Genomic DNA, 14,094 nt, shown 5'->3' on the forward strand with positions numbered 1-14,094 from the left:
TATCTAGGCAATTCTGATATTGTTTTCTCGTCACATATTGTACTTCATGACGGTGGTAAAATTCAGTCAAAATATATCATTTTGTTCATAGAAAAAAAATTACAAAAAATTTGGAAAAATTAGCAAATTTATATTTCTCTACTTTTAAAATAGATAGTGATACCTCCAAAAATAGTTATTACTTTACATTTCCCATATGTCTACTTCATGTTTGGCTCATTTTGAAAATTACATTTTATTTTTTTGGGAAGTTTAGAAGCGAATCTTGAAATTTTTCAGAAAATTTGTAAAACCCACTTTTTAAGGACCAGTTCAGGTCTGAAGTCACTTTGTGAGGCTTACATAATAGAAATAGAAACCATCCACAAATGAACCCATTTTAGAAACAACACTCCTCAAGGTATTCGAAATTGATTTTACAAAATGTGTTAACCCTTTAGGTGTTCCACAAGAATTAAAGGAAAATGTAGATAAAATTTTAGAATTTTACTTTTTGGGCAGATTTTCCATTTTAATCCATTTTTTCCCCAGTAACAAAGCAAGGGTTAACAGCCAAACAAAACTAAATATTTATTGCCTTGGTTCTGTGGTTTATGACCACATGTGGGCTGTTTCTGTAAACTGCTGGATGGACACACGGCAGGGCGGGAAAGTAAAGGAACGCCATATGTTTTTTGGAGGACAGATTTCACTGGGACAATTTTAAGTTGCCATGTCACATTTGAAGACCTCCTGATGCACCCCTAGAGTAGAAACGCCAATAAAATGACCCAATTTTGGAAACTATGGGATAAGCTGGCAGTTTTGTTGGTACTATTTTAGGGTACATATGATTTTTGGTTGCTCTATATTACACTTTTTGTGAGGCAAGGTAACAAAAAATAGCTGTTTTGGCAACGTTTTTATTTTTGTTATTTACAAAGTTCATCTGACAGGTTAGATAATGTGGTATTTTTATACAGACGCAACAATACCAAATATGACTACTTTTTTGGCTGTTTGTTTCAGTTTTACATAATAAAGCTTATTTGAAAAAATTTTTTTTTCAGTTTCTCCATATTCTAAAAGCCATAGTTTTATTTTTATTTTTGGGGCAACTGTCTTAATATTTTTCTATATGAGATGATAGTTTCATTGGTAATATTTTAGTGTGCATATGACTTTTTGATCGCTTGGTATTATGTTTCTTATGATGTTATGTTAAAAAAATAGCTTTTTTGACACACTTTTTTTTTACGGTGTTCATCTGAGGGGTTAGGTCATGTGATATTGTTATAGAGCAGGTCGTTACAGACGTAGAAATACCTAACATATATACTTTCTTTTTATGTATTCAAGTTTTACACAATTATATCATTTTTAAAACCAAAAATCATGTTTTAGTGTCTCCATATTTCTGAGAGCCATATTTTTTTTAATTTTTTGGGCGATTGTCTTAGGTAGGGTATGATTTTCGCAGGATGAGATGGTTTGATTGGCACTATTTTGGGTTGCATATGACTTTTTGATCGCTTGCTATTACACTTTTTGTGATGTATGATGACAAAAAATGGCTTTTTGTACACGTTTTTTTTTTTCTTTTTTACGGTGTTCATCTGAGGGGTTAGGTCATGTGGGATTTTTATAGAGCAGGTTGTTACGGATGCGACGATACCTAATATGTAAACTTTTTTTTTTTACATTTAACACAATAAAACCATTTTTGGAACAAAAACCATATTTCAGTGTCTCCATAGTCTCCGTAGAGCTATAGCTTATTTGTATTTTTTGGGCGATTGTCTTAGGTAGGGGCTAATTTTTTGTGGGATCAGGTGATGGTTAGATTGGTATTATATTGAGGGGCATACACCTTTTTGATCGCTTAGTGTTGTACTTTTAGTGATGTAAGGTGACCAAAAAATGCTTTTTTCACCTGAGGGGTTAGGTCATTTGATATTTTTGTAGAGCCGGTCGATATGGACGCAGCGATATCTAATATGTCTACTTTTCATTTTTTTTAACTTTATTTTGGGAAAAGGACGCTTTTTTTTTACTTGAAACTTTTAATATTTTTTGTAAAACTTTATTTTTGTACTTTTTTTTTCCACAACCTTTGGGGGTCTGATCCCCTTTACAATGCATCACAATACTTCTGCATTGTAATGCATTGGCTGTAAGTGTATTACACACTGTAATACACTTACAGCCTGCTTCTGGTTAGATCCAGGGGTCTGGATCTCACTGGCTCTCCTGGAGGCAGCCACGATGCCTAAGGAAGGTATCTGGCTGCCGTCCATGCCATTGGGTCCCCGTCACAGCAGCGAGGGGACCCGATGGCCACCCCACACCCGGTCGGATCCCGGGAACAGCCAGTCCACTGCAGCTGATCGGGCAAGCGCAGCTCCTGCACCCACCCGCTCAGCGCGCCGTAATAGTACTGCGCTGGGCAGCAAGTCACGTTTGGGTTAGGTGTTCTGTAGATTGTTATTTTCCCTTATAACATGGTTATAAGGGAAAATAATAGCATTCTTAATACAGAATGCTTAGTAAAATGTCCATTGAGGGGTAAAAATAATAAACAAATTTAACTCACCCCATCCACTTGGTCGCGTAGCGGATCTCCTCTTCTTTCTACTTTCTTCATGACCTGGCTAAGGGACCTTTGATGACGTCACTGCACTCATCACATGGTAGATCACGTGTACCATTAATTTACAATGTAATACTTTTAGGCCTGGAATACACTGCAAGATTTTGTAGCGCAACTGTTTGATTAAAGTATTCACTTTAATGCAATCTTGTGGACTTCAGCTGTCACTCAATAGTTAAAATCAATCAGTAGTGCTATAAAGTCATAGTATAGCTCAGGCCTTCTTGCATAGTTATAAAATGCATTTTTATTTATTGTGACCAAGTGGTCAGGTAGAATACCACAAATTTCCTATGTCTCTATATTGCCCTCTAAAGACATTTTTGGGTATATTCACCGAAGTCACCTTGGAAATTCTGTTCAATCTATGGGCAGTATCTTGTAGAACAGGAGGAGCTGAACAGATTTATATGTAGTTTTGTGGAAAAAGATTAAGGATTACCTGTATTTAATTATATTTAACACCAGCTTGTTGTAAGCTTAGGACTGGAGTCCTGTAGGAGATCTTAAGACCTTCTGCACAAGACTGTATCTGTTTTGCGGTCCGCAAATCATGGATCCGCAAAATATGGATGTATTCAATGCGCATCATGAAAGAAAAAAAATCACTGAAAAAAATGCACTACCACAATAGATGCAAACATTATATATGGACTGAGACCTCACTCTGATATGATAAAATCTGAGACTCTCAGCCAATATATTTTGAACAAAACACATGTGTCCACCTACCCGTGCCAAGGTGGTCTTAGTCAGGCAGGTCCTACTCTAAACCTTCCTATGCCATAGGGCATCTATATTTTGAAGTGCAGACCCTGCACATATAGTGTGCTGCTCCTAGTTACCTCTGTGTGCATAAAGCAACCAATGAGAGGAGGAACACGCACACCTATATGTACCACCTAATCAAGGTCGACTGTGGGATAGGTGGGGCAAAAGTGCACATGAATGCTACTCCCAGAATAAAAGCGCATTCACGCCTGAAGGTGCCACTCCTTCAAGAACATAAACTTCACGGGAAAAAGATACAAAACACCCTTCACGATATGATAACTAAATATGCGGATGTACAAACCGGATTCCAAAAAAGTTGGGACACTATACAAATTGTGACTAAAAACTGAATGCAATGATGTGGAGGTGCCAACTTCTAATATTTTATTCAGAATAGAACATAAATCACGGAACAAAAGTTTAAAGCTGAGAAAATGTACATTTTAAGGGAAAAATATGTTGAATCAGAATTTCATGGTGTCAACAAATCCCCAAAAATTTGGGACAAGGCCATTTTCACCACTGTGTGGCAACTCCCCTTCTTCTTACAACACTCAACAGACGTCTGGGGACCGAGGAGACCAGTTTCTCAAATTTAGAAATTGGAATGCTCTCCCATTCTTGTCTAATACAGGCCTCTAACTGTTCAATCGTCTTGGGCCTTCTTTATTGCACCTTCCTCTTTATGATGCGCCAAATGTTCTCTATAGGTGAAAGATCTGGACTGCAGACTGGCCATTTCAGTACCCGGATCCTTCTCCTACGCAGCCATGACGTTGTGATTGATACAGAATGTCGTTTGGCATTATCTTGTTGAAAAATGCATGGTCTTCCCTGAAAGAGATGACGTCTGGATGGGAGCATATGCTGTTCTAGAACCTGAATATATTTTTCTGCATTGATGGTGCCTTTCCAGACATGCAAGCTGCCCATGCCACACGCACTCATGCAACCCCATACCATCAGAGATGCAGGCTTCTGAACTGAGCGTTGATAACAACTTGGGTTGTCCTTGTCCTCTTTGGTCCGGATGGCATGGCGTCCCAGATTTCCAAAAAGAACTTCGAATCGTGACTCGTCTGACCACAGAACAGTCTTCCATTTTGCCACACTCCATTTTAAATGATCCCTGGTCCAGTGAAAACGCCTGAGCTTGTGGATCTTGCTTAGAAATGGCTTCTTCTTTGCACTGTAGAGTTTCAGCTGGCAACGGCGGATGGCACGGTGGATTGTGTTCACTGACAATGGTTTCTGGAAGTATTCCTGAGCCCATTCTGTGATTTCCTTTACAGTAGCATTCCTGTTTGTGGTGCAGTGTCGTTTAAGGGCCCGGAGATCACGGGCATCTGGTATGGTTTTACGGCCTTGACCCTTACGCACAGAGATTGTTCCAGATTCTCTGAATCTTCGGATGATGTTATGCACAGTTGATGATGATAGATGCAAAGTGTTTACAATTTTTCGCTGGGTAACACCTTTCTGATATTGCTCCACTATCTTTCTGCGCAACATTGTGGGAATTGGTAATCCTCTACCCATCTTGGCTTCTGAGAGACACTGCCACTCTGAGAAGCTCTTTTTATACCCAATCATGTTGCCAATTGACCTAATTAGTGTTAATTGGTCTTCCAGCTCTTCGTTATGCTCAAATTTACTTTTTCCAGCCTCTTATTGCTACTTGTCCCAACTTTTTTGGGATTTGTTGACACCGTGAAAATTTGAATCAACGTATTTTTCCTTTAAAATGATACAATTACTCGGATTAAACGTTTGATCTGTCATCTACGTTCTATTACAAATAAAATATTGCCATTTGCCATTTCCACATCATTGCATTCAGTTTTTATTCACAATTTGTTTAGTGTCCCAACTTTTATGGAATCCGGTTTGTACATGGCTATATTTAAAAAAGAAAAATCATGGAAAATAATGCACTTATACAATAGATGCAAACATTATATATGGACTAAGCCCTCACTCTGATATGATACAATCTAAAACTCTCAGCCAATATATTTTGATTAAAACAAATCTGTGCCCGCCTACCAGCACCAAGGTGGTCTCAGTCAGGCAGGTCCTATTTTAAACTTATCTATGCCGTTGAGCATCTACATTCAGTAGAGCATACCCTGCACATATAGTGTGTTGCACCTAGTTACCTCTGTGTGCACCAAGCAGAAAAAAATGCACTACCACAATAGAGGCAAACATTATATATGGACTAAGCCCACACTCTTATATGATAAAATAAGAGACTCGCAGCCAATATATTTTGATCAAAACACATTGCATCCTGCAATTTTCATGGGTCCTGCTGTAAAAAAGCGTATTCGTATCCACCAAACGGATAAGAATAGGACAGGTTCTATAATTTGCGGTCCGGCCACACGGTTGCCGACAGCACAGGAATGTCCATTTTATTTTATTTTTTGGCGGAGCCGCAAAAAAATATGGATTGGACATGGACCAAAAATAAGGTTGCGTTCATGGGGCCTTACTCAGAGAGCCAGGGAGCTCTTAAAGGGATTCTGTCACCTCCCCTCAGCCAAAAAACGATTTAAAAGCAGCCATGCAGCACAGCTTACCTGGATTAGGCTGTGCTCTTTGATCTTGAAATCCGTCCCCAGTTACTGCAAAAAACGACTTTGATCGATATGTAAATGTGTCCTGAAGGTGCCCAGAGGGGCGTTTTTTTCTTCTTAGTGAGCCCAGTACCGCCCCTCTTTCAGTGCCCAGCCCGCCTTCCTTGTACTTTCTAACCGCCGCCCCCAGCCTGCCACAGCCTCCCCTCCCTCTCCTCCCCCTCCCTCACGCCGAACGAAGTCTCGCACAGGCGCAGTACCCACTGAGGGCTGCGCCTGTGCGATCATCAGGAGACTGAGGGCGGCAGCTTCATCTTCGTCACTGGGCATGCGCCGAGCCCAGTGACGTCCGATGTTAGCTCTTTCCCTCAGTCAGCCTGGTAGGATGCGCAGAGGATTGCCGATCGGCTGCTGCACCCTGCGCTTTCTCCAGTCTGCCTGCCACAGTGAAGACGGCCAGCGATTTCTTTCCCCACCCTCCCTTCAGGAAAGAAATAAGTATTTGTTTTTGCTCAGTGAAAATGTATAAATTCAGTAAAGCTTTACTTAATATAATAATACCTAATTCGCCCCAACAAATACTTATTTCTTTCCTGAAGGGAGTGTGGGGAAAGAAATCGCTGGCCGTCTTCACTGTGGCAGGCAGGCTGGAGAAAGCGCAGGGTGCAGCAGCCGATCGGCAATCCTCTGCGCATCCTACCAGGCTGACTGAGGGAAAGAGCTAACATCGGACGTCACTGGGCTCGGCGCATGCCCAGTGACAAAGATGAAGCTGCCGCCCTCAGTCTCCTGATGATCGCACAGGCGCAGCCCTCAGTGGGTACTGCGCCTGTGCGAGACTTCGTTCGGCGTGAGGGAGGGGGAGGAGAGGGAGGTGAGGCTGTGGCAGGCTGGGGGCGGCGGTTAGACAGTACAAGGAAGGCGGGCTGGGCACTGAAAGAGGGGCGGTACTGGGCTCACTAAGAAGAAAAAAACGCCCCTCTGGGCACCTTCAGGACACATTTACATATCAATCAAAGTCGTTTTTTGCAGTAACTGCTGGACGGATTTCAAGATAAAAGAGCACAGCTTAATCCAGGTAAGCTGTGCTGCATGGCTGCTTTTAAATCGTTTTTTGGCTGAGGGGAGGTGACAGAATCCCTTTAACACAGATGAAAAAAAAAAAGAAAAGCCTAACATGATGGCTGCAGATCAGATTGGATTTTCATGGTGATTAGTTCCCATTAAAATTTAAATAGTTACACCCTCTTTCTTTCCCCAAGTGTGCAAAAGTTGCTCATACGAGCTATTTAAGCAGGTGTTTATCAATGAAGTCCATCATCATATTGAGTGAAATGTGTAACCATGGGCTCCCCAAGATCTACTAAACGATAACCATGTAAATGGCAAGTTGGTAAGAAACTACATGTGGTTTCCCATAGGTTTAATGTCTGTACTTGAACAATTTTTTTTTATTATTATTATTATTATTATTATTATTATTATTATTAATAATTTATGTTCGGATCATGCAGGTTCTTGGCTGGTGTCTCATAGCTGTTGCCTTGCTTTTTGCTGTGGTAGTTGCCTGCATGAGCAGATGTTTATCACCGGTCAGTCATCTTCAACTAATTTTTTGGAAAACTTACATAGAAAATGAGCAGAAGTTTTTCGATGAAGATTCTAAACAACATGCTGCGCAACTTGCTGAAAGGAATGTGAAAAGTTTCTTCAACAAGGAAACTCAAGCAGAATTTCCAACACCAACAAACAATCATTGGAGCAGAATCTCGATGGCAAACTCATGGAACAACAGAAAAACCTATTATTCACCATTACATAAATTTATAGAGAGAAAAAATGATAGTATAAAGGCATCCACCATGAGTGTCCTCCCTCCAGCTGAAGTCAATTTTGCAGTTATGACTGTTTAGAATAAAGAGCTTTCTATCAGTTAGCTCTAGTTCACATGCTTAGGGTACACTCACACAGTCAGGTTGCCATATGCAGTTGTGGAAGCCAGAACTAGAAATTAATTTAACAAATAGTTAAAGTGTGTGCAAACATTCTTTGGTAGTGTATCCATTTTTAATGGCCATTTTGCATCCATTTTGTATCAGTTTGTAATGGCTGTTAAAAAAAGGACATTAAAAACGGATGTAGTTAATCTGCATTTTTTTAACAAAAACAAGCCCTGCAGTACCCTCATTATATCTCATGCCGCTCATAGTGCCCCTTGGACATCAAATGGCCCCTTAGTGACCCCCAGTATGAATAATGCACCTCTAGAAGTATATATAATGGTCCTCTTAGTGGCCCATGGTGTGTATACAGCTTCTCTTAGTAGCCCCCAGTATAGTGCTGAACAAAAGAAAAATCACCTTAACCACTGGCATGTGCTGCAATACTCACTCCTCACTGAAGGCAGCAGGACCTGGGCTGAGAGAGCAGGTCCTGCTACATCCACTGAGAAGTGAGTGTTCCAGCGCATGCAAGTGGTTGAGGTGGGTATTTTTTATTTCCTTCATTGTAATCCATGAAAGGCACTTTTTTCAGAGTGCATCCATTATTAGCAGCTGTTAAATGGGTGCACTTCTGTCTAAACAGCCATTAAAAATTGTCCCATTGATTTCAATGGGGTTTATCTAGCTGTGCTTTCTTCATCTGTATGTCTGTTCTGCAAAAGCTAGAACATGTCCTATACTTGTCTGCAAAATGTGGACCCCGGACCCACTATAGTCAGTGGACCGCAGGATTTATTTATCTGCAGATCTGCGGTTTGTGGGCCGCAAAATGCTTACAGTCATGTTCATGAGGCCTAAGCCATGAGTTCACAACTGTCTTATTCCAAATAAATACTATATATAGTATGTGGTTGTCCACCTAGGTTCATTTAAAGGGTTTCTACCACTTTGATTTCACATAATTAGGTGTCAGACACTAGCGATCCGCTAGTGTCTGCTCTGCCAAACAATCCTGCTATAATAGCTTTTGGGGCAGCCGTTTAAAGAACTTATATTAATATGCTAATGACCCTCTAGGTGCTATGGGGGCGTCATTAGCACCTAGAGGATCGGTCTACCTTCACAAGATGCCGCCGCCCCGCGCGTCCCTCCAGCCCGCCCATCTCCTCCGGAATGCGATCAAACGGACACTTCACGCGCATGCGCCGTGCACGGCTGTATTCGGCGCATGCGCAGTGAATGTCCGACCGCTTCCCTGCTCAGACATCTCCACTGCGCCTGCGCCGATGGAGCACTGTGACGTCATCGGCGCAGGCGCAGTGGAGATGTCTGAGCAGGGAAGCGGTCGGACATTCACTGCGCATGCGCCGAATACAGCCGCGCACGGCGCATGCGCATGAAGTGTCCGTTTGATCGCATTTCGGAGGAGATGGGCGGGCTGGAGGGACGCGCGGGGCGGCGGCATCTTGTGAAGGTAGACCGATCCTCTAGGTGCTAATGACGCCCCCATAGCACCTAGAGGGTCATTAGCATATTAATATAAGTTTTTTTTAGGTAAACAGCTGCCCCAAAAGCTATTATAGCAGGATTGTTTGGCAGAGCAGACACTAGCGGATCGCTAGTGTCTGACACCTAATTATGTGAAGTCAAAGTGGTAGAAACCATTTAACCTACTTTTGGGTATTATTTGCTTGTGTGACAAACTGCGATTTATACATTTAGTTTTCTTTCTTTTTTATGTTTTCATTGTATCTTATTGTTCATTTTCTTTACTGTATGTATACCGCTCATATTATTAGTAACTGTTGGCTTTTGGAACTGTGAAGTTATGTTTGATATGTAATGCTGACTTTTATTATGACCTCCATGTACTTTATATTGCAATTCTTTAATAAAAAATGAGTGTACAGTTTGAACCACATTTCTGCCAGTGCTTTACTGACTGTGTTAAAAAATTTACCCCTACAGCAAGAGATATAAGGTGGCCGGGAGTGAGTATGGGTACATTTGGCAAACTTAGATCAGAGCCCCGCTGTTAGAGATAAATGTGTCATTTCACTGTGTGGTAGGTAGTTTCAGTTAAAGGGGTTTTCTGAGATTTTGGTATTGATATTGGTCGGGGAGTGAGTGTGGGTGCATTTTGCAAGCTTTCCATTAGCACAGTATTAGTGCAATGACATGCACTTATGATTACACTCTAAGCCAAGTTTAAGGAGCAACAGACCTTGGCAGCGAAAAAATTAGAACCATATATTATATGCCGTCCTACTGATATAGGTGAGGGCCGCATCACAGAACCAGACTTTGTCAGTTCTATTAAGGTACCTGCCCAACATGAAAGGCAAAATCGTAGCACTCCCAGAATAAACTGTCCCATTGTACAAGAAGTTATAAAAGGTTTCATGCACAACAATCATTTATAAACCAACAGTATTGCCAATTGATGCAAGCAAAAGAGCCTTTTTAAAATCTATTGTCTACTCATGCTTGAGGGACAATGTCATCTGTTTGTGAGCTGCATGGCCTTACCCCCTGAGGATCACACCTCTAGATACTGCGGTGACCTCAGGCAACGACTAAAAAGGGTCATAAATTCCTAACAGCTCCCCAAACAAATACTGTTCCTGTGTGTAGACATTAAACACAAGAACCCTATCACATTTACAGTACATTACACTACTGAGGACAAAGAAACTAAAGGTTCTACGACAATATACCTAATCCCCCCCCCTGTGTTGGTGACCATATCACCATACACTGGGGGCTATTATAGGTTTACATTGATTACAGGCTCTGGACAGTATTTTGGGTATCCCTGAGTTACATATTATGGCCAGATCTTTAGGGATACCCACCACAAATCTATTATAACAGATTCCCAGTAGGGATATCTGTTGTAATGGTGTCTTTTTGCAGCCCTGTTCCATGTGTAGCCTGTTGGCTCACAAATGAAACAGGTCTTTGTCCTTGCACTTTTATGTGTGGTTGAAAGCCACCCCGCCTTACAGTCATTTTATGTGTCCATATTGCAGACAATGTAAACACCGTATATTCTCCCACTTCGTTCTTTGAAGCGCACTAGAATACACAGATATTTTGTTAGCTGCCATACCCTTTTCCGTGCAGCCATCTTGCATTTGTTTTATTAAATGCTACCGTCTTACTCTTTAGATATCCTGCCCCACCTGCTCTATTACCCTTGCTGCCTCAATCAGAGATGTCTCCTTAGCTGCATTCAAACGAACTGTGGCATCAAGATATGGAAACTTCTCCACAAACATGCTTATCATGCCTTGTGGGGCTCCTACACCATGATCCTTTGTCACCTTCCTATAAACTCTTAACTCAAATTTCTTAAATGGTGGTGTTATCTTGAAACAAAAGCCATTGAAAAGCAATTGAAGGTGCTTGCTTAGTTTTGATAACACATCTCAGAAATCTCAGAAAGCATGAGTGTTAACTCTACTACATCGGTAGCTTCAAACCCTCCACAAAGCGACAATGGGCTCATCAGGGATGATAGGCCTGAATTCACTTAGGACCTCTGGGGTGACGTCCGTATGCCCTGTTACCAATTTCATGAGGATGTAAAGTCTGTCTTCCTCATCATGAAATAGGCCATTCCTGGGGGAAATATTCCCTATGAACTCATATCTTTGAAAACAATGTGTAGGCAACCAAAGCTTGAGCAGTTCCATGTGATATTCTGGAGGGACAGAAAGTTCTGCGTCTGGATCATAAGTAGAAATCAGTTTACATCTTCAGCAGAAATTGCATCCTCTCCATGTTATGGAAAGAGTGCCATTCTGCCGTATTGTTGTGACACGTCTGTGAGTTGGAAGTGGTCTGTAAATTTCCCATGCCACCTCCTAATCCACGCACTGTGTCTCCAGCAGCACTTGTGGCAGCTCGTTGTACAGCAATTGGAGTGGTATCAATCTGATCCGAGGCAGCCGTAGGAGTGGTCTCACTCTCACCTGTCCCCTTGTTTGCACTCAAAACACAAATTTGCTTTGAGTGCAAATCTTTGGGATGTGAGAGCTCAGTTATTGTCTTCTGCATGTTACTAATTGTCTCATCCCTCTTTGCTAGCTCACTCTTCAGGTCAGCAAGGATCACATCAGTAGATGCTGCTTTTTCCTAATAGCCCATTATCTCCATATACAGCTGTATTATAAAAACTTGATCAACATCTGCATGATATTTTTCTTTCTCAGCTAACTGAGACTGCAGCATTCTAATCTGGCTGTCCTTTTCTATAAGTAAATCATCTTTTATTTAAGTTGTGCTTTCTAGACTAGAAACCTGTTTAACCCCTTTTGTACAGCACTGGTAATGCAAATTTCCAGGGACCTTTGTCTCTTCACATGGGTCCAGCTTCTCTAGCTTGCTAATGGCATCATCAAATATGCACATCAGCTTAGCAAGTATGTGAAGCTGCTTGGATGTTTGTTTCAAAACTCCACGCTTAGCAATGTGCAACTTGTCATAGGAATCAGCTTGGTCTACTAGAGATTCCCATAACATTTGCACAGATTCATTTGTTCTAGGCAATACAGGGTTAAACGTACTGTATCTACTTAACTTTAAAAAAAGTCCCATGTCCTGCTTTGTCACTCATGGTTATCCCTGTGATCTGTGTTACTCCTGTTCTCTTGCTTGGGTCCAAGAAAGCCTACCAACCAGCAGGATTCTACTGAAGGACTGGGAAAATGTAAAAAACAAAAATACAAAACAAACACCTCACAGGTTATAATGGGAAATAAAGGAAACAGTCAGTAACCAAGGAACTGCTTTTAAATCGCTTCTCTGTAATTAATTGCTCTCACATTAGGAGTCAGTGAAACTGTGCTACCTGTCCGAATCTCCTAGGTCGAAAAACAAATAAACCCTAAATTCACAGTATATCAGCAATTTCAACACTGTATCCTAATAGAGATTAATTAAACCAGTTGAGCATGGCTCGCCATTGAATACGGATATATATTGCTTATTAATATCAATAATTGTTATTGAAAGCAATATATGACCTTACTGGTATAAAAAGGTGAAATATTACCAATTATCATAAGTCAATGGTCAATATTCCCCTTGCCCCCCTAGCTTGTGGGATTGTTCTCAGTTCATACCACAGCTACAGTATGTTGCCTTGGTATCACCAGGAATAACACACAACCCCCTGTAGATATAACATAAAAGACACCTTGACTTAACTACAAAGTATACAAATACTTTCAATATCATGGTCATATCAGTATACATACACCATGTAACTGGCCAATAGTCTAACAATATAGACAAAAGATACTTAGCCTTAGAATGTATGGTGGTCCTACTTTCTCCACCTAAGACCTCACAGGAAGCTGGTCTTGCTCAGGAAATCCCCAGTGGCCAGGTATATTAACACCTGCCTCCCCCCATTTCATTGTACGTGTGATGTAAGCACAGGAGGGGGCGGGATCATGACTATGGAACCCCATGGCAAAGTGATGTTACTCACACAACCATATGTCTAATTTAAATATCAAGAGTATTGAATCTCAGCCCTGTAATAACTGCAAAGAAAAAATACTGTTTCCGCATCACTGTTGGCATTCCACCTCATTTCTTCAACAGAACAAAAGGTTTCTCCACATGTCAAATGCCAACACAAAAGGAGAATGGTAGCGCAATATGGGATCATTACTGATTACAACAATTTCTTGAAAGAGGTCACAGGGTTTACTACACATTTGCAGTTAAAAAAGCTGGGGGATCTTGACACCTAATAATAAATTTGACTTACCTAAACAAACTTTTTAGTCAAAAACAGATTAAAGATGGAGGCCATTCAGTCTGTCTTACTGTCCAACATGATGATTATGCAGTTCTCAGGGACGCATATCTCCATATTCCTGGTTCTCCAAAATTCAAAAGAATTCTGAACCCTGTGAGTCAACGAGTTTCTTCCTTCTGATTTGCAGTGAAAATTCTAGGGTATCTTACATCCTTAACAGAAGCTGTACCTTGGGTGGATCACAGATTTTTTTTTAAATACTGGAACAAAAATCGCATGTATTTTCACTTGGTGGTTAACTCTACACCATCCCACTCAGGGATACTCCATACAATCCTTTCTTCCAAAGACGCTCACTGAAGATGCCTCAGGCTAAAGGTGGAGTGGCCA

The 14,094-nt window shown here is 41.1% G+C and overlaps 1 protein-coding gene across 1 annotated transcript in view; it reads left to right on the forward strand.

Moving 5' to 3' along the window:
* LOC122934630 (calcium homeostasis modulator protein 6-like) overlaps positions 1-8,900 on the forward strand; it is a 53,219-nt gene extending 44,319 nt beyond the window's left edge. Inside the window, exon 2 of the mRNA XM_044290227.1 lies at positions 7,500-8,900. Within this exon, the coding sequence (XP_044146162.1) occupies positions 7,500-7,898 (399 nt within the window). The 3' untranslated portion in view covers positions 7,899-8,900. The remainder of the gene's footprint in view (positions 1-7,499) is intronic.
* Positions 8,901-14,094: the final 5,194 nt, after the last annotated feature.

The sequence above is a fragment of the Bufo gargarizans genome, chromosome 4, assembly GCF_014858855.1.
Source record: "Bufo gargarizans isolate SCDJY-AF-19 chromosome 4, ASM1485885v1, whole genome shotgun sequence".
In the NCBI taxonomy this organism is placed as follows: domain Eukaryota; kingdom Metazoa; phylum Chordata; class Amphibia; order Anura; family Bufonidae; genus Bufo; species Bufo gargarizans.